General features: G+C 45.5%; 2 protein-coding genes across 2 annotated transcripts in view; both read right to left on the bottom strand.

Annotated features, from left to right (window-relative positions):
* The window catches only part of setbp1 (SET binding protein 1), a 35,414-nt gene extending 24,879 nt beyond the window's left edge, over positions 1–10,535 (bottom strand). Inside the window, exons 1-2 of the mRNA XM_061072208.1 lie at positions 10,397–10,535; positions 3,263–3,847 (exon numbers count right to left, since the gene is read on the bottom strand). Of these exons, the coding sequence (XP_060928191.1) occupies positions 3,263–3,688 (426 nt within the window). The 5' untranslated portion in view covers positions 3,689–3,847; positions 10,397–10,535. The remainder of the gene's footprint in view (positions 1–3,262; positions 3,848–10,396) is intronic.
* LOC133001544 (piggyBac transposable element-derived protein 3-like) lies at positions 3,791–17,882 on the bottom strand. Its single transcript, XM_061071151.1, has 3 exons — positions 16,988–17,882; positions 16,384–16,898; positions 3,791–3,847 (listed from the first exon to the last, which is right to left on the bottom strand). The coding sequence occupies exons 1-3, from the start codon at positions 17,880–17,882 to the stop codon at positions 3,791–3,793; spliced, it is 1,467 nt and encodes a 488-aa protein (XP_060927134.1).
* Positions 17,883–18,048: the final 166 nt, after the last annotated feature.

The raw sequence follows: 18,048 nt of genomic DNA, 5'->3' as shown, positions 1-18,048 counted from the left end.
GGATCTTGATAAAGAAAACTGGAATATTTAGGGGTATGTAGGTTCATGTGTATTTAAGTATTTATGAGTGTAAAACTTGGTGCAGATTCAATATAAATGTGGTTGAATAAAGGGACGATTTGGCCTTGGCCAAGGTTATATCGTAGATCCTATTTAAAAGTTTTTACTTGCCATTTGCTCTCTTGCACTATGATGCAGGAACAACCAGGTTCCTCACATGAATAACAGAATTTAATCTTGGACAAGAGAAGTTTTGATAGCTGCCACAAAAAGAAAGGAATGGGTGAAAACAAGCTATTTCCATGTCTTTATATGCAACATTCTACATGTTTGTCTGTCCCACTCCTTCTCTGTCTATTAGAGTCAAATCTCTGTCTTAATGGGCATCTTTTGTACCCTGCCCCCCCTCTCTATTCACCACACTACCACACGCACACACACTCCCTCAGAGGGGGCCCCTTAACCAGGCTCTCCATATGCCTGACCCCCACCTCTTTTCTCCACCTCCCTCTCTTTCCACAACCCCCTACTCTCCTCTCCCCATCTCTTGCTTACACTCTGGCTTCTGCTCTGTTGCTGCTGCTGCTGCTGCCCCACGCTGCCATCTGCTATGAGACAACAGAGGGTGAAAGAGGGAGGAAGAGGAGGGAAAGAGCGGTGGAAAAAGAGGACGGTGTGAGGGAAGAAAAGACTGAGGGGGAGAAAGCAGGGAAAGAGAGGCAGAGAAAAGATAAAGACAGAAAGAGGGAAAGAGTAGGTTCGGACACAATACAACAGAGAGCAGAGAGGCTGTCCATCTGCTCCCCCCCTTGCCTCCCGTACCCTCCTGACACACAGCCTCACACACACCACAAAGAGAGTATTTAACCTCAGCGCACACACACACACACACACACACACACACACACACACACACACACACACACACACACACGGGATGAGAGGAAGACAGAAAGACAGAGAGCAGCTCAGCCTCTCTCTTTAACCCGTTCCTCTCCAGTGAGCCTGCCTGTATTACACCCTTGGGGTAGCAGGTGATGGGTGGATGGAGGGAAAGGATGTAGGCGGGAGCGGGGGGTAGAGGGATGGGGGATGGGGGAGGGTGTGTGATTGAGGGACAGAGCGAAGGGGATGAAGGGTTGAAACTGATCTGAATCAACACCAACACATCCGCCGCTCCCCACCCCTTGTCTACCCAAACCTCAATGGGGACCAGCTTGCTGCCACTGTCTCTATGACAACCTCTGTCAATCATACTGTAGCAGCGGGCTTCCAAACGGTGACGGGTGGCGCTGGAGGAGGAATGGCTGCTCAAACATCCGAGTGCACCTTAGCTTACTGACAACTTTAGGTGGTAAACATACAAGTTCATTCTTTAAGGTAACATCAGGTCAGACATATTCATTATCTACTTAATGGTGAGAATGTCCATCTTGGAGACAACTACCTGAAACTGTGGCTATGGATGAGGTCGAAACCTGCAGGTGACAAAGCAACTGTCACTCACACTTCTTTGCAATTTGGTTGCATTTTCGTTTTTGGATCTCAGACTATGAGCACATGGTGTCAGAGTGAGTTGGTGATTTCACCCAAGGTTCCAATTATAAAACTATGTGCAACAATCTGTCACAGAAGCACAACTTCCTTATCGTTGGAGCCCTTAAACTAAAATAAGCCAGTAATTCATAAGAAACTCCCCTAAATGCACCTAATTGTTTTCATGAAGATCCACGTGTTGTGTAAAAACTGAAATAGATCAGCCCTGTAATTCTGATTTGTACCACAATGTAATATCCAACAACTTTCATCATCCAGTAGTTTTAGTGTAATATTCTTATCCTTGGAGTCTTGGATCCAATCCTTGGAGTCCCGATATCTTAATTAGTAAAGAGCAGTACATTTTCATGCATCTAAAACACAATGGCACAAACAACATCAATGACGTCAGCTACCGACTTTTCAAGCTGGCAGAAGCTGCTTTCCATTGAAAACAGTAATTAACACTGGTTTCACATGACCTTTCAAGGACAACCTCAATTTCATACATTTACCATACACAGTCCAGTCATGCACCATGTTATGACAAAGTCTTGTTCTGTTTTCCTTGCTTGTTAATCATCTTGTGACCTACTTACATTTATCTTTTAACCCCTTTTGAGGCCATAGCCCCCATGTTGTGAAAGAGTAATATAAAGAATGCACCTGTATACAGCAGGCTTCATGAGACTCCAAGTAAGGAGACCGATCAGCAGGTCATTTCTGACTGACTGTACTTCCTTTCATTATCTGACCTCATATCTTTAGATAAAAAGACAGTCTTCTGAATTACCTGGATGATTTTACCCAGCTGGTTAACCACGCACCAATTTCCCTCCATAACAAGTACTTGATGACGCTGGCTGTCTTTTAAAAATTTGAATGGCTGATGTTTTTTTTCTGTGGTGTCATTCCCCTTTGAAACAGACATGTACTGGAGCCGTACCTGACCATGCAAGACCATGTAACACGTACAAACAACAGTCCTGCAGCTGTGTTACCTTACAAGCCCCTGAATCTGAATTAAAACACAACACAACACCGCCACTGACGTACGACACGGCAAAACACGGCCCCCAGCATCATGTTGACAACATGACGCCTGCGCTCCTGCTGGGCCTGTCGAGCTCCATGACATGGAGATGGCTGTCAGGTTTGGACACACACACTACCATGTAGGTCAACACACACTGCAAACACTAGATTCCCCCAAGGACCTGTACATACACAGTGTCACACACACACACCAAACACCGGCGTAGTGTGTAGTGATGGAGGGAGGGGGCCGCAAGTGCCGATTTCGGAGGAGAGGAGAGGAGAGGAGACAGGAAAAGGTCCGCGTATATGACCACAAATGGAGAAAGCAGACACCAGCTGTCACTTGCTTATGTCAGCCCTATTCTCAGCTCTTATGTGTGTGTGTGTGTGTGTGTGTGTGTGTGTGTGTGTGTGTGTGTGTGTGTGTTGTGTGCTCGAGTGTGTCACTGTGTGATCTCAGCTAGCCATGACTGGTTTCAATTACGCAGCAAACTTTGACCCTTTGTAGCCAAGTGAGGAAAGGAGCTACTGACGGGGGAGAGGAGGAGTGTGTGAGCGAGGGAGTGAGATGTGGAGATAAGATGATGCCCCATGAGTCAAAGCTCAAACAATGTAAACATACTGTTCATGCAATGCTAGACACCGACTTGAAACCAATACAACACAAACAGCAAGTGTGCTGGCTTACCCTTTTTCTGGGGGGACCTCTCTCTTCGTCCTTCTGGCCCCGCCCTGCTCCCCCCCGCCCCTGCCGCCCCGCCTTGCCCTCTCCAGTCGGAGGCCTGATGGTCATCCTGATCTCTGGCGGGCAAATGTAGTTCTCAAGGCTCTTGGGGGGCTTCTTGGTGCGCTTGGTGGTCTGGATCTTCAGCTTTAGACTTCCTTCCTGGAAACTCGCCTCCTTGATGGAGAACTCCTGCTCCTCCAGAAGCCCCTCCCCCTGCTCCTCAAGCCCCTCCCCTTCACTGGCGGCACCGTTAATCACATCATCACCACACACCGGGCCGTGGGCTCCTCGTGCTCCATCCCGGTCCTCTGCATTTGGCCCCGCCCTGCCACCCTGTAACTCCACCTCTTTGGGTCGGGCCGAGCCAACCAGGTCCCTTGGCTCCATCCACGCTCCAGCCAGAGCCAGTCAGGATGGGGGGAAGCTGTGGCGGCCAGCCAAAAGAAAGATTGAGAACAGTAGTCTGTCCGACGGGTTGGCTGTTATCAATCAGCTACTGGGGTTGGGTCGGTTGTCCCACTGGAACGCAGCGAAGCCAGGGACAGTCTGCAGAGAAAGCAAGTAAATAATGTGATTAGTGAAAGAAGGGCGACTAAAACATCCTGTCCTGTCCTCTCCACATCTTCCATTCCAGCGCTGCCTCTCTGCACAAGCCGTACAACTGTTATCTACCTGTTGTGAACTGAAGACACACACACACAAGCTCATCACAGAGCTGTAGAGGTGTGCTGACATGCTCTCATTTGCATTTTGCACATCGCACAAACAATATTTAGCAATGTTTAGACGCCCTCCATCACTTTCTTTCATCTCGTCTTTAATCTTTCCTTACTAATCTCATCTCCCTCACTTTGTCCCTCACTCTATCACAGTGACGGATCTGAGTCACAGTCGCGCAGACACTTGAGGGATCAGCGCAAAAAACGTATCTGCTCCGAAACCCGGCTGAAGTTAGCCTGAGGACAGGAGAGAGAAAAAATGAAAGAAGCTGACTTCTGTTTTTTTTTCAATTTTTTTTTTTCACCAAAGCTGGGAAGAAGGAAGGAAATCACACAGGGGGGGGGGGGGGGGGGTAGGCAGCATAGAAAGACGGAGGGAAGGAATCTAAATTCTTTCCCCAGATGTGGTTTACGAGCTGGTCTGGAAAACACAGCGTCTGAGCTGTTTTACACACGCACATGCACGGAACCTCCATACACTTCTGTACATAACTGCGCACACATGTCAACGCACAAATGACCATGTCGCTGTCACCCAATACACCTCTACACTCCTGCTGCTAGTTCTAATCTCTGGAGAAAAAGGCTGGCGGCAAACCATTTCTCCAGAGGACTCAGGTCTCAGCTTTTGGATCATTGCACATGCAGGCACAGACGTATATTACACACACTCACACACTTTCACAGACATACACACTGGCATATAAACAGAGAGCAAGCAAAACAAACATTGCACTAGACTTCTTACTACAGCTCCAGGGAATCCCATCAGTCAATATGACACGAGGCATGACTGAGCTGGAAGTGGAGAATGCTGTCTCACACAACGATCTTCCACTGACACCATTTACACTGATGTGAACCCAGACTACCTGCGGACATGAGTCAAGTGAAAGCTTTCTGCTCGCTGCAGACTTGAAGTGACCTGAGAGAACAAAAGGTTTACGGCCTATACACTGAGAGTTATACCCACCTCCTACTCCCCGCTAATACACTCATGGTTACTGTAGGTATTTTACACTAGACCTGTCTATCTGTGTGTGTGTGTGTGTTGTCTCTGTGGTGCACTCCTGTACCAGCCCACGCTACTGTACTTACAGCTGATCCCCATCATAATACCCAGCAGACCTCACAGCACATGCTTACAGTGTGATTGAATAATCGTAATCCACAGAGGTATTTCAACAAACTTGTCAGTATAAGGGTCCACACACACACACACACACAGACACACACACACATACACACACACACACACACACACACACACACACACACACACAGTATCTGACCCTGAGGTTAAAGTCAATGTTTTCTGTCATTTATAGATTAAATCAAAATGATAAATCTTGTTTCTGTGAACCTTGTCGCTCAGTGTGAAACTGGTCTTCTGGTTCGGGTCTCTTCATGGTGGTTGTTAGATAGCCAGTGAAAGAGACAAATAGATAATAGGAAACGAGACGATATGAAAAGATTTCCAGATCGATTCCACCACCTCACTGGAAGCCATAGATTCTGCCATTGATTCATTCATTAAGTGCAGCATGAAAAGGAGCTTGCAAAACTTGCTGGAGGTAGGCAATCCATCAGCACTCATGTGCAACTTCACTTTCATTGCATTTCTGAGGAGGGACTGCTTTTAAGAAAACTTCCAAGGGAGAGACTTTAAAGTCAGCAGCAACCTTTTCCATTATCCTTTTTATATAGTTACTTTTTTTTTGTTTGATTCCCAAATAAAGCTTTTGCAATGCTTGTTGTCACTGTGAAGTTTCAAGTGTCAAAACCTCCTAAATTTGACACTTTCAGTAAAACTAACCCTCGAAACAGACTCCACATGCTGCATAACCGCACAACAACAAGGGTTATACCAATAAGTAATTTCAATGAAGAGATTCTGCATGTGAATGAAGAGAATCTAGAGACGAGGGACACGAGGGAAACGATTTTGTGGCCTGGAGCCTTCTGGTTTCCGTTATTGGTTTGACCAACCCACAAAACACATTGCTCGACATATGTAGATAGCTGTTAATAGAGATTAGCCAAAATGTTGTGGGACAGAAAACACCAACAAAATGTATCACTGTTTGTGTTTTGTGCGGAGAAACCTTCAACTCGTCTATATTAATGATGTAGTCAAACATTGTGCGGTAGATTTAAGATATCCTCTGTCGGCACAGGAAGCCAAAGGGCAATTTGTTGTCAGCCGATAGTTGATTGGCTCTGAGATTGGTGGCCCAGCAGCCACCCTTCTCATCATCATTTTTAAACTATCATACTTTTGCATTAGAGTTTGATTTCAGAACAGCAAAGCTTTCTGTTGATATGCTTTTTGTCAATCAGAATTCTCCAGTAACAAAAGCTCCTTAATGTGACACTTACAGTAAAACTAGTCCTCATAATAGACCCCGTATAACCCCAGAACACCGGTAACACATAAATATAATAATTCAGTTTGAATGATTGCCTATCCCACGATTTAACACCCTCATTAAAATGAATAATACCCCTGGCTTCCTGGAAGTCGGGAAGTTGGGTCCAAAAACTTTTCCAAGGTATGCTTTGGAAAACAGTCTGCAGTAATGTACATTAAAGGCAATTTGCATTTAATGGGCTGAAACATGCAAAACCACTGCTGCTGCTGCTGCTGCTGTGGTCCTTGAGTGAGTTTTTACATGGGTACAAACCAAAAGACTGAATTGCGGCTGGGTCTCGGGCTGGTCATACAGTGCCCACATTACCCTGTTTGGTCCTCCCAGTCTCTAATGTCAGCTGGGTGACTCGCCCTAATGGCATGTGTGGAAGCCACCCTGTCTGCCATGTGACTGAGGACAATGACAGGAAAAAGAGACAGTTGCCAACCACAACATCACACACATACACACACAGAACGACACTTATCCACTTTGGGTGGCGCTCTTAAGACTCAGTGCCCCCTCTCTCAACTATAACCCGATATATGACAACAAAATGGCGTCATACATCAGCCCAATCTTCATTCTGGCCCATTACTGTGTAAACTACTTAGACGGGTCATGACTATTCCTCCTCCCTCCCTGCTTGGTGCCCTGAGCTGTGTTAGTTCTCTGTTACTGGCAGACAGGCTGAGAGTTTATGTAAGACTGACCCCTCCTCGGGCCTCCCTCGCCAAGCAGGCCTGAGCCTCACTGTCTTCTCTGCCTCTCTCTCTCTCTCTCTCCTATCACACCCTCTCACCCACACACACACACATATATATACACACCTCGACTAGCCTCAGACAGCAGGGTGATTGTGAGCGGCCAGACTCGCTGCATAAATAGCTTTATTATGTTCTCAAAACTGCCAGCGCTAACCAGCTTCCCTCTCCAACAGCATAAGGTCATTCCCTGTGCTGGACGCGAGCGGCTGTGAGCGAGACGCTCCTCCAACATTCTGCCTCGTCCTTTTGAAAACAATTACGATAAAGCGTCGATAATGGAATACAGATGGACAGAGCGGAGATGGTGAACGATACAGACGCTCAGACATAACAGAGGGAGAGAGAGTCGGAGTGAGAAACACAGAGAGAGAGAGGGATGGCAGCAGAAACACAACCTTTTAAGGCTGCATACCCAGCAGCCCAGTGCCTGAGGTGGACTCACAAATAGCTCACACACACATACACACGCACACACACAAGCTCACACATCCACCAGCACACCAAACACCCGTGTGATTGCACAAGGTGAAGTCTGTTTTCTCTCCTCTTCTTTTGATGTGAGAGTTGTAGCTGAGGCTCGGCCATCCCTGGCTGGAGATGAGTATCTCAGAGGGATGATGAACATTGTCTGTTGCCATTTTCGTTTTTCATTTATCTCCTTTTTCTCTTTTATTCCGTGCCCTCTGGTGAAGGGGGCAATCATGTAAACCAATGTTTCTAGAAGGATCCAATCTTTGGTTGGGGAAAAAAATAACGGCCCCAGCTTTCTAGCACTTCCAAATTTAGTGGACCAGAGCATGTTTTTTTATTAATGCTAGAAGTCTACTCGTCGTCAGTGCAGAGCGAGGTGAAGGAAGTCATCTTTTTCCCCTCATCCACATCAGCAGAGTGTATTCAGCTTTTCTTTAAGAACTTCTATTTGGATGTGAAACGCTGAATAAAGCCCCTTCCTCTCCCTCTCCCCAGTGCAGCATGGATGGCACAAGCATGTGTCGGGCTATAGGGCCGCGAGGAGTACAATCATAAAGTACCATGTGTGGGACAGCCATAATAGAAAATGATGGCCTCACCGCCGCCGCTCTGTGCAGCCCGGCACACACACACACTCCTCTGGAGGAGCCATATGCCAGGTAGAGCACTGAAAAGCCATCCTCACCTCACTACCCCGTGGAAGCAGATGAATGTTAAACCATTTTAACTGCAGCAGAAGCCACAAAATGGCTGTCAGCAAAAAAAAAAACACCTCCCCTGTTCCCCCCAACTATCTTCCTCCTTGCCTTTACCTCACCACCCCCCCTCCTCCAGCCCGACAACCTCTTTTCTCTCCCCGGTCTACCTCTCTCATCTACCCTCCACCTCTCCTACCTCTCCCTCTTTTTCTTTTCTGTGTGCGCTGCCAAAAGGTGCTCCAGTGCTGATATTCTGCTAAGAGAGCCTGCCAACAGTTAGATTTGTCCTTGGATCCCATTCACATTCCCTCCTCCTGCACCCCCCCCCCCCCCCACTCCCCCCAACCTCTCCTCCCTCTCCCTGTGATCTTGTTTCGACCCGAGGTATCCAGCTCAGAAGGGGGATACACCTAATCGATTTCTCATGCTTCAAATTAAAAGTGGCATGGGCATCTCATTGCTTAATAGGAAGTTTAGGAGCCGGATTCATACTTTTACGCCACAAACAGGCACTGCTGGAGTTTTAACTCCACCCCTCCCTCACCGCCCCCCCCCCAAAACCTGTTAACAAGACAAGATCGATGGTTCCATCCGCGTCTGAATCACCTCTATTATCCATCCCTTAACCCCCGTTTCTCTCCACCTATAGTCACGTACTTCTTTTTTCCCGAGTGCCTCTCCTCTCATGCCCCTGTTCTCCTTTTTAATCCAGTGCTCGTTTCTACATCTTCATTTCCACACACTCTCGAGATCTGACCATTTTTCCACACTTTCAATAAGACTTTCTGGAGCTCTCACATAAGGGTTGTGTCTTGAGGTTTCTGGATGCTGCTAATAACTGAGGTGGGTTGCCATTTACTACTGAGCCCAGTCAAAGTGTGGCCGTCACTTTCAACCACATCCAAGACAGGCAAGCATAGATAGATGGATAGATTGATAGATGGATAGATTGATAGATGGATAGATGGATAGATGGATGGATAGATAGATAGATATACAGATGGATAGATGGATAAATGGATAGGTGGTAAATGGTAAATGGATTTGTATTCATATAGATAGCTCTTTTCTAGTCTGATGATGACCACTCAGAGCACTTTACAGTATAGTTTGCCATTCACCCATTCACACACACATTCATACAGTGCATCTATGGATGGATGGATGGATGGATGGATGGATGGATGGATGGATAGATGGATAGATGGATAGATATATAGATGGAAAAATAGATAGATAGATACTGGCTCTCCCTGACCATATACAAGATACAAAGTGGAACCCACATTTGCATGGATACTTGCATCTCTTCACTGTAGCTGTGGTGGCACGTGTGTGTTTTTTGAGCTTCGGGAATAAAAAGGAAACGAGAATGAACGCAAAGTCATCAGGGAGACCCACTCCTCGTGTGCCGAGTGCACTTCAACTTGCAACTCCCGAGCACTTGGCTTCATCCAGGACAAACAGAACAGACGAACCTTTGGGGGGGAAAAATCCACTTAAATGTGACATAACTCAGGACTTGAGCAGGAACAAGCCTGCGCCTGGTGCATGTCACACAGGCCCTGGTGCTGGGGTGACAGACTGCCCATGTCAGTGCAGGAGCAGGAGCTGCAGCACACTGGGGAAAGAACATGTGAAGGGAAGGAGCTGTGAACATCAGAGCTGAGCTGCTCCTTGATCAGCCTGTAGTGGACACTTCATCCCATTGACCCAATTAGCTGCTTGTGTCTCTACAGCACGCTAACACCGAGGCTGAGTGCTGTAACGTGCGCGTTCTGGCCTGAGCGTGCGCGCGTTGGGTCGAATTGGTTGGCATGTGACTGCGAGCGATTCCACATACTTCATGTCACTGAGGGGATTTGGAGAGAAATGGCAGACAAGGAGGCTGCAGGTTAGGATGTAAACAGCAAACAGGACAACCAGGCAACACACACACAGCGGCTCACGGACACACAACATGAATACACACAAACATGAAGACATTTGCAGCAGAGGTGCATTCAGGTGTGGAATGTGGAGCACTTACCCATGTCTAATGTTGTCACACACTCGGCTCTGACGTGTAAATATTTGATCAAGATCGTTTACAATCCATTTGGACACGTTTCACGCAGGCGACGGATGGGATGACAGCCTCCCGCGGAGCTGTCACACGGTGCCAAAACACTATCTATGTATACATATAGATACTTATATTTGACAGAAACCCCCCCGAGGAAAATGGCGTCAATCGTGGTTGGGAAAAAAGAGAGGCGAAGGGAGGGAGAGGGGGGAGAAAAAAAAAAGAAGCGAAAATAGGATTTGCAGCCGATCTGATGACAGAGGCAAGGTAGTCGCACCGGAGGCGGAGAGGAAAATCCAATCGGAAACTTGGCGCTTATGTCCGATTCCTGGCAGAGAGGAGATGGAGGCTCCTGGTTCCCGGACTGGTGCTGGTGGTGGTGGAGGTGGTGTACTGGTGCTGGTGGTGGTGGTGGTGGAGGTGGAGAGCCTTGCACCGTGCGTCCCTCTCCAGTGCGTCTTGCAGGATCGCTGGTCACTCGGCGCCGAGATCCCTTCGCAAATCCGCTACTCGCTCGGCAGGAGGAGGAGGAGGAGGAGGAGAAAGAGGAGGAGGAGGGGGTGAGCAGCACTATTACTGCAGTCAAAACAAGCCCGAATCCGACTACAAGCCCCCCCCCCCTCCCCTAAAAAAAGAGATCCAGCGGGGAAATGTCAGCGACGCGTTGTGCCGGTCGCATCGGAATCGGGGAGTTTTTCTCTCCCTCTCTCTCTCGCTCGGCTTCTCTGATCGGTGGATGTCAGGTCCCGGAGCCTGGTGTCTGGTAATGATCTCACCCAGCAGACTCACTGAGAGCTCTGTGGCCGGGCAGAGCAGAGAGGAGAGGAGGAGGAGGAGGAGGAGGAGGAGGAGGAGGAGGAGGAGGAGGAGGAGACAGGAGGAGCGACATCGCCTCCACCTGGCAGCAAGCAGCGCGTCTCCCTGTGTAACCTCCCCGCTCTCTCCAAGTGAGAGAGGCTGCTGTATGAAGGCGATGCAAAGAGGTAGAGAAACATCGGGTCAAGGGTCTTTGTTGTTTCCTCAACAGAAGTCTCCTCTGCACTGATAGAAGAAAATGTTGGAGCAACTTAAAAAAAATGCCACTTCAAATGGTAAAACAGAGATAGATTACGTTATTTTCAAATGAAAGCTGTCAACTGTGTTAATAACTTTAAGTTGAGCACGTTGAAGTTTGAATTGAAGTAAAAGTTGCACCCACAATGCACTTGTTGCAGTAGGATTAGGTTCAAACAGATTCAGATACACTTTTACTTAAACTTTTTAAGAATCTTGAATTTGTCGTTTTAAAATTCACTAATAAGACTGAAAGGGAACTTACCGAAATATTTTAAGGAGCAGTTAAAAAAGATCTCTAATTTAACAATTTATACGCTTGGAGACTGATTTGTTTGGTAAGTTTCTAGACTTCTTTTCTGTCCTAGTAAAAAGATTATTTTAATTATTTGTTGAATTGGAAACTACTAGAAAGTCTCCATATCCCTATTGGGCAGTGGTTCTCAAACAGAGGCCCACATCCCTTGGGGTCCACGGGGCACACTGCTAGGGGGTCCATGAAAGGTTTTCAGATTCAGCGATTCGTTTTATCATGATATGTGGATATTCTGTATTGACAGAGTGAAAATAATTGTATACATGTCTAATATCTTTTATAAGACATTTATAAATGTTCTTTTTCGACATAACTAAGAAGAAGTATAAGATGTCAAATCATTCCACGAGACATGAGGGAGTCCCTATAATATGGGGGTCCTTGGCTTGAGAAATACTTTTAAAATCCCTGAGACCATCCAAACTAATGCATGAGTCAAGTTTTAATAACCAGCCACACTTGACTGTAGATTCAGTTACATCAGCCTTCTGGCAAAGATGGAATAACCACATAGCACAACGAACATGAAACATAGAGCTCACAAAACATATAGCACAGACTCTAACCGACTAGGGTCAATTGACTAGATAACATTAAGAGAATTGACAAGATATACATGAATAGACATCAGAGCAGGTGCAGTGGTGTTGTGAAAGCAAGCAATTTCCTGGGACCCCGAGCTGAGAGGGGCCCCCTGATTACAACTGAATACATTAGTCCACAGAAGCCCCTTAAATTCTATGATCAGGTTTTTACAGGAGACAGGAGTTTCATTCAGGTTGAATTCTTCTGGTCAGTGATTTATACTGATAATCGCATATGTGCCCATAATATTACAAATATTTTAAATCAACCAACTCAGCAATTAACAGCAAGATTGGCTTTCATCCACTTCAAATACAAATATGATCTGTGGCTCCACTCTCCTCCTCTACAACAGACAGCCATGTAAACTTCTGCTGAGTCATAATACATCAATCGTATCAGATGTTCTGTCGCACATCCTCAGGGGTGTTTCTGAAACCGAGCATGAAACATTTTGCAAAGCCGTGGGCACGCCTATAAATAAAGTTTATCACCTTTGTCTTAATAGGAAACTCATAAACCGCAACGGCTGAATTGACTTGAGGCTATGTGATTTAACAGGCAGATAATAATTAAGTCCAATTTAATGGGAGACCAAAGTTACCAAAACACTCTGACAACAGAGCAGGACATGGTAGGTGTGTAAGTGGTGTTGAGTAGATTAGCAAGGAAGATTCAAGTATAAGTGTGTATGTGTGTGTGTGTGTGTGTGTGTATGTATGTGTGTGTGTGAGTGTGTACTGGTGGTTTCCCCTTAATATGTCAAATTACAGCATAATGGAAAAACCTCATCAACATGACATGAACAAGCCACAGTTGTTCCATTAATTCATCTTTGTCACACGTTGTGTTTATCTCATGTCTCCATGCAAAACTTGACCTTCCTTGTATGGAAAACATCCTTTACCATTAACAACCAACGCAAATTATTTCAAATGACCTTTCTCTCTGTGGTGCCCCACAGTTACCAGCCGTTACTCATCCCCAGCATGAGTGTGTGTGTGTGTGTTTGTGTGTGTGTGTGTGTGTGTGTGTGTGTGTGTGTGTGTGTGTGTGTGTGTGTGTGTGTGTGTGTGTGTGTGTGTGTGCCCGTGTGTGTAAAGCACCCACTGAGAGATATTTCATTAGCCAGCGCAGTATTTCTGATTGTGAGCTCAGTAGCATGTAAACAAACAGCACTTTCAATCAAGCAGTTAAAAAACCTGCAATGCCATCAGTGGTTTGGGTGTTGCTGTGTATCACTTCCCCTGCTGTGGCCCATAGACACAAAAAAACATGTTTGTGTGTGTGTGTGTACACATTTTTGTTGCCTCTTTAGGACCTTTTACAGTATAAACACTGGCCTCATTTCACATCATTTCTGAGGTGGTTGTAAAGTTAAGTGTTAGGTGGGAATTGGTCATGGTTCAGATTATGGCTAGGGATAAGGTATTTGTTAGGCTTCCTACAATATATGGAAATCAATGCAAAGTCCCAATCTGTACAAAACTGTGTGTGTGTGTGCGTGTGTGTGGATGTAGAGTCAGTGGAAGCGTTTACTTTGTCTCGTCAACTATTGGCTATTTGTGTATTTCTTTAATTTCTCCACCTATGGGCATGGGGCCAGTCATGTATTACTGCATGAGTTTGTTTGTATACATTTTAGTATTCTATCTTCATTAGCAGCAAAGTGTTTTGACGATGATGGTTAGTTGATGAAAAACACTCTTAAGATGACAAATAACCCTAACTAATCAATACAAGATTTTTCTCACTTTGATTTAACGCTGTTATTATTTGCAAATGGATTTGAGATTATGTTGCACTTTAGTATGGGCATTAAAAGTAAGATCAGGTTTACAATATGTTTATGAATTAAGTCTACATTTAACATAAAATAAGATTGATTTGGAGATTGATTTTAGGGTTTTGGGGAAGAGAAATCTGAACCTAAAATGCACTCTAAGACCTCACAAATATATAATAACAATGTGTTTTTTGTGTGTATGTGCATGCATGTGTACTTTCGTGCGTGTGTGTGTGTGTGTGTGTTTGTGTGTGTGTGTGTGTGTGTGTGTATGTGTGCGTGTTCACATTAATGTGTGTCTATTGATTCGGGATGTGTGCAAGAATACAAAGAGACCCCTGAGAGCGAAGGGTCAACAGCTGCTCCCCAACAACCAATCAATTGCAGTGTATCAGTAAACATTACACAGACACACACAGACACACGGACACATACAGAAGGCACTCTGTTCACTCTGCCGAATCTGTTGCCATGGATACCAGATACAGGCAGCCAAGAGGGAGCAGTTTTCCAGCTTAAACTGTAAATATTGAATTATGATGGGGAGGAAAGAGATGGCAGTGCAGGGCTGCCTGAATGATCTAAATATCTAGATAATCTTTTCATCTCTATTCACCGCTACAGGAAATCTGGAGCATCACTCGTGTTCATCAAGTTCAACATGAAAAGATCAATCTGTCTTCCCCATCCAGCCATTTATCTAACTCCCTGTTACAGACTGAGATGCCGCCCCCATTCCTTCATCGCCTCCTGCCTTTTTTGTCTGGGAGATCTTCATTCCCTCAAGTGGGACGCAAAGTAAATGCTTCCCCGTGGCAGACTTGCAATACATAAAAGTGAATCTCATTCAAACCACTTCACCAAATGCAAAGGCTTTTATGTGGCAACGGTGCATCTACAGTGTCGTCAATGGGGAGAGAGCAGATTGAGATGAGGAGGTGAAGGAAGAGGGGGTAAAAAAAGAGTTATCAATTAATAAATGCTTTGGCAAATGTTTCAAGTGGGGCCGATAAAGATGAATGACAGAAAGATAGAGAGAGCAGAAAGGTGAATGTCTTTATGAATAATGTAAGCAGGGGAGTCAGTGGGGCTAAACTAACAATAACACACTGATATTCATAACAAAGCTACAGCACTTGTCTGTGTCAAGGAACCAGAGTCAGCACGCTAACCTTGAGTTGACATTGTGAGCGCGAGAGCCTTAGGTTCAATCAATGAAGGGCTTTTCTCAGGGAGTCCACTAATCTCACAGGGCAGCAGAGGGTTCATCAGAGCTGAGAGACCCCAGGGACTGACTGAGGTAATTGGGTTAGCTGAGGGAGGGTGTGTGCGTGTGTGTGTGTGTGTGTGTGTGTGTGTGTGTGTGTGTGTGTGTGTGTGAGTGTGTGTGAGTGTGTGTGTGTACATCTACTTATGTCTTTGCGATGAGAAATTTGACCATAGACCTCAGTGAGGACCTTTTGGGAGAGTGAGGACATTTTGGCCTTTCCTCACCTTTTCAAAGGCCTGCCCTGTAAGACCCAAATATAGAAAAACCTAAAAAAAAAATTATTTGACCTTTCAGATCATGTTGTATGAGGCCTTTGATGCAGAAATGAAAGATTTAAAAAAAAAAAAAGTTTATGTACGTTTTTAGAGAAATGTTGTAATATTGCAACATTGGGCTTAGTTGGGAGCAGGATTTCTGTATTTGTACTCACGTTGTGTGAACAATTCAGAACAACTAAGGGTTCATTTGCAGGGTTGATTGCTTACTTAGCCCCATAACGGTATATAACATTAATAATAATCACACATTAGTCATATTTTTATGAAGTCATTTATTAAAATTATTAAAAATATTAAACAAGATAAAACTCTTAAAAAGTGCGTTTTTTCCCTCTTTTTTTCTTTTTATGACATTGGTCATGAAGACTTCCATTGGTGGTGAAAGTCCCAAAAACAGTCCCTGTTGTCTAAAAAGCGAACATCACACTTTCTGCATTGCGTGTTGGTGTATCCTTTATTGCACTGTCTGCAGCGTCCTCTCCCTGTCTTCCTTGGGAAATGACCAACTAGGTCCTTGCGTACATCCAATGGGAGGTTTGCACATCTCTTGGATGGCCTCTTCTGAGCATTCAGAGGGCTTCCTGATGTCACTGACTGTGTTGCTGGGCTCCCTTTGCCTGAAGATGGCCGTCCTCTCTTTGGAGTTTGAAGTGTTGCGTTTACCAGGATAAGAGAGGATGCTAGCTGTGCCTGAAACTGTCTCCTGTTCATTGTCTCTTTGCTAGACACCTTGAGCGCTTTACAGTCCCGCTTGTAGAGCAGCCAGGCATTGATCACAGCGAGGATGATGGTGTGCCAGAAGATGTACATGTACCAGCGACGGGATTTGATGGGGAACTTATATTTGGCTGTAAATGAGTCCAACAAATCCACACCTCCCATGTACTTGTTGTAGGCACCAACAATGTAAGGCCTCTCAACTTCAATGAAGGTTTTGTTGGCTTTGTCCCAGCGTTGAATCTTCTGCACAGGTTCAGGTCCAGCAAAGGATGACACAAGTGTGACGGCCCTGCTGTCATACCATTTGACAGCACAGATCTTGTGATTCCCCTCCACTCTGACGTCATAGCTTCCTCTCCCCTTTTTCTTCAAGCTCTTCTCGTCTTCAAGGTTACAGTTGGGTAGGCGCACCTGTCTGGCTGTTCCCACGTAATGAATTCCCCGATCAAGGAGCTTCACTAATAATGGAACACAGGTGAAGTAGTTGTCTGCATACAGTTGGTAGTTCTGACCTTCTGGAAGTGCAGAAGTTTCATCACAACCTCACCTGACAATCCAAGTTCAGATTTGGCTCGTATTCCGTTGACACTACCTTGGTAGACATCGAAGTCACACATCATGCCAGAGATTCCAGTTCTCACCCACACTTTGAATCCCCATGGGTTTGGCTTGCCTCGCATATATTGCTTGATGCTGCTGAATTTCCCCTTGAAAGGAATCATCATCTCATCCACAGAGTTGTGCTCTTCTGGTACCACCTGCAGGCATTTCTCTCTGAATGAATCAAGCCACAGTCTGAGTTTCCATAGTTTGTCTTTCTTTTCCGTCTCAGATACTGTCATGTTGTTTACAAAATGTAATGACGTCAACAGGGATCGGAATCTGTTGCGTGGCATCACATCAGCAACAGGGGAGTACCGCGTCTCTGTCTCCCAATACATACGGGTTCCAGCCATTTGTACCAGGCCCATCTTCAGGTACATGCCAAGCATTTTTTCAATTTCCTTTGCAGTGGTGTTTACAGATGTTCCATGCACCTGAAAGCTGTACTCATTCGTGTTTTGTGTCAGAGCCTCAATCATGTCTTCGGACACAAACTTCTGGAAGTATTCCAATGGTGTGTGGAGGGAAATGTCATCTGCTGTGATATCCAGACCAGAAAAATCTGTGTTGGGACTGATGAAATCTTTTTTCAGCCAGCGATACCTGTCACGGGGCATGGTGTGTTTCCTTGTTTTTGGCTCGATGTCCACGTAATTATCAGCTGGACAGACCATGGGTGGTTGGTTTTCTTTGTCCACTTCTTTACAGACATCTTCATTGGAGTCTTCATCACTCTCATCTGTGTCACTGATTTCAATCTCAACCTCACTCTCTCCATTTTGGACCAGGTCAATAACATCCTGCACCGTGTATCGCGGCTCTCTCCTTGCTGGTGGCATTCTGAAAATAAAATATCAATTAATTAACATGAATATATGTTTTATATATTGTAGTACATAACCTGAAGGAATAGATAGGGTGGTGGACTGTCTGCCTGGTAAGTCGCTTTGGACAAAAGCGTCTGCTAAATTCCCTAAATGTAAATGTAAATGGTTTAATGGCTCT

Source organism: Limanda limanda, chromosome 5, assembly GCF_963576545.1.
Source record: "Limanda limanda chromosome 5, fLimLim1.1, whole genome shotgun sequence".
NCBI classification, from domain to species: Eukaryota; Metazoa; Chordata; class Actinopteri; order Pleuronectiformes; family Pleuronectidae; genus Limanda; species Limanda limanda.
This window is presented reverse-complemented; position numbering and strand designations above follow the sequence as displayed.

Bases quoted from the DNA above. Each gene is read 5' to 3' on its own strand.
- LOC133001544 (XM_061071151.1), bottom strand. From the start codon at position 17,882: ATGCCACCAGCAAGGAGAGAGCCGCGATACACGGTGCAGGATGTTATT. The intron at 16,899-16,987 runs GTGAGGTTGTGA...TTCCATTATTAG, and splicing joins ATCTGAACTTGGATTGTCAG to TGAAGCTCCTTGATCGGGGA. The intron at 3,848-16,383 runs GTAAACGCAACA...CTTTCTCTGCAG, and splicing joins TAGCATCCTCTCTTATCCTG to ACTGTCCCTGGCTTCGCTGC.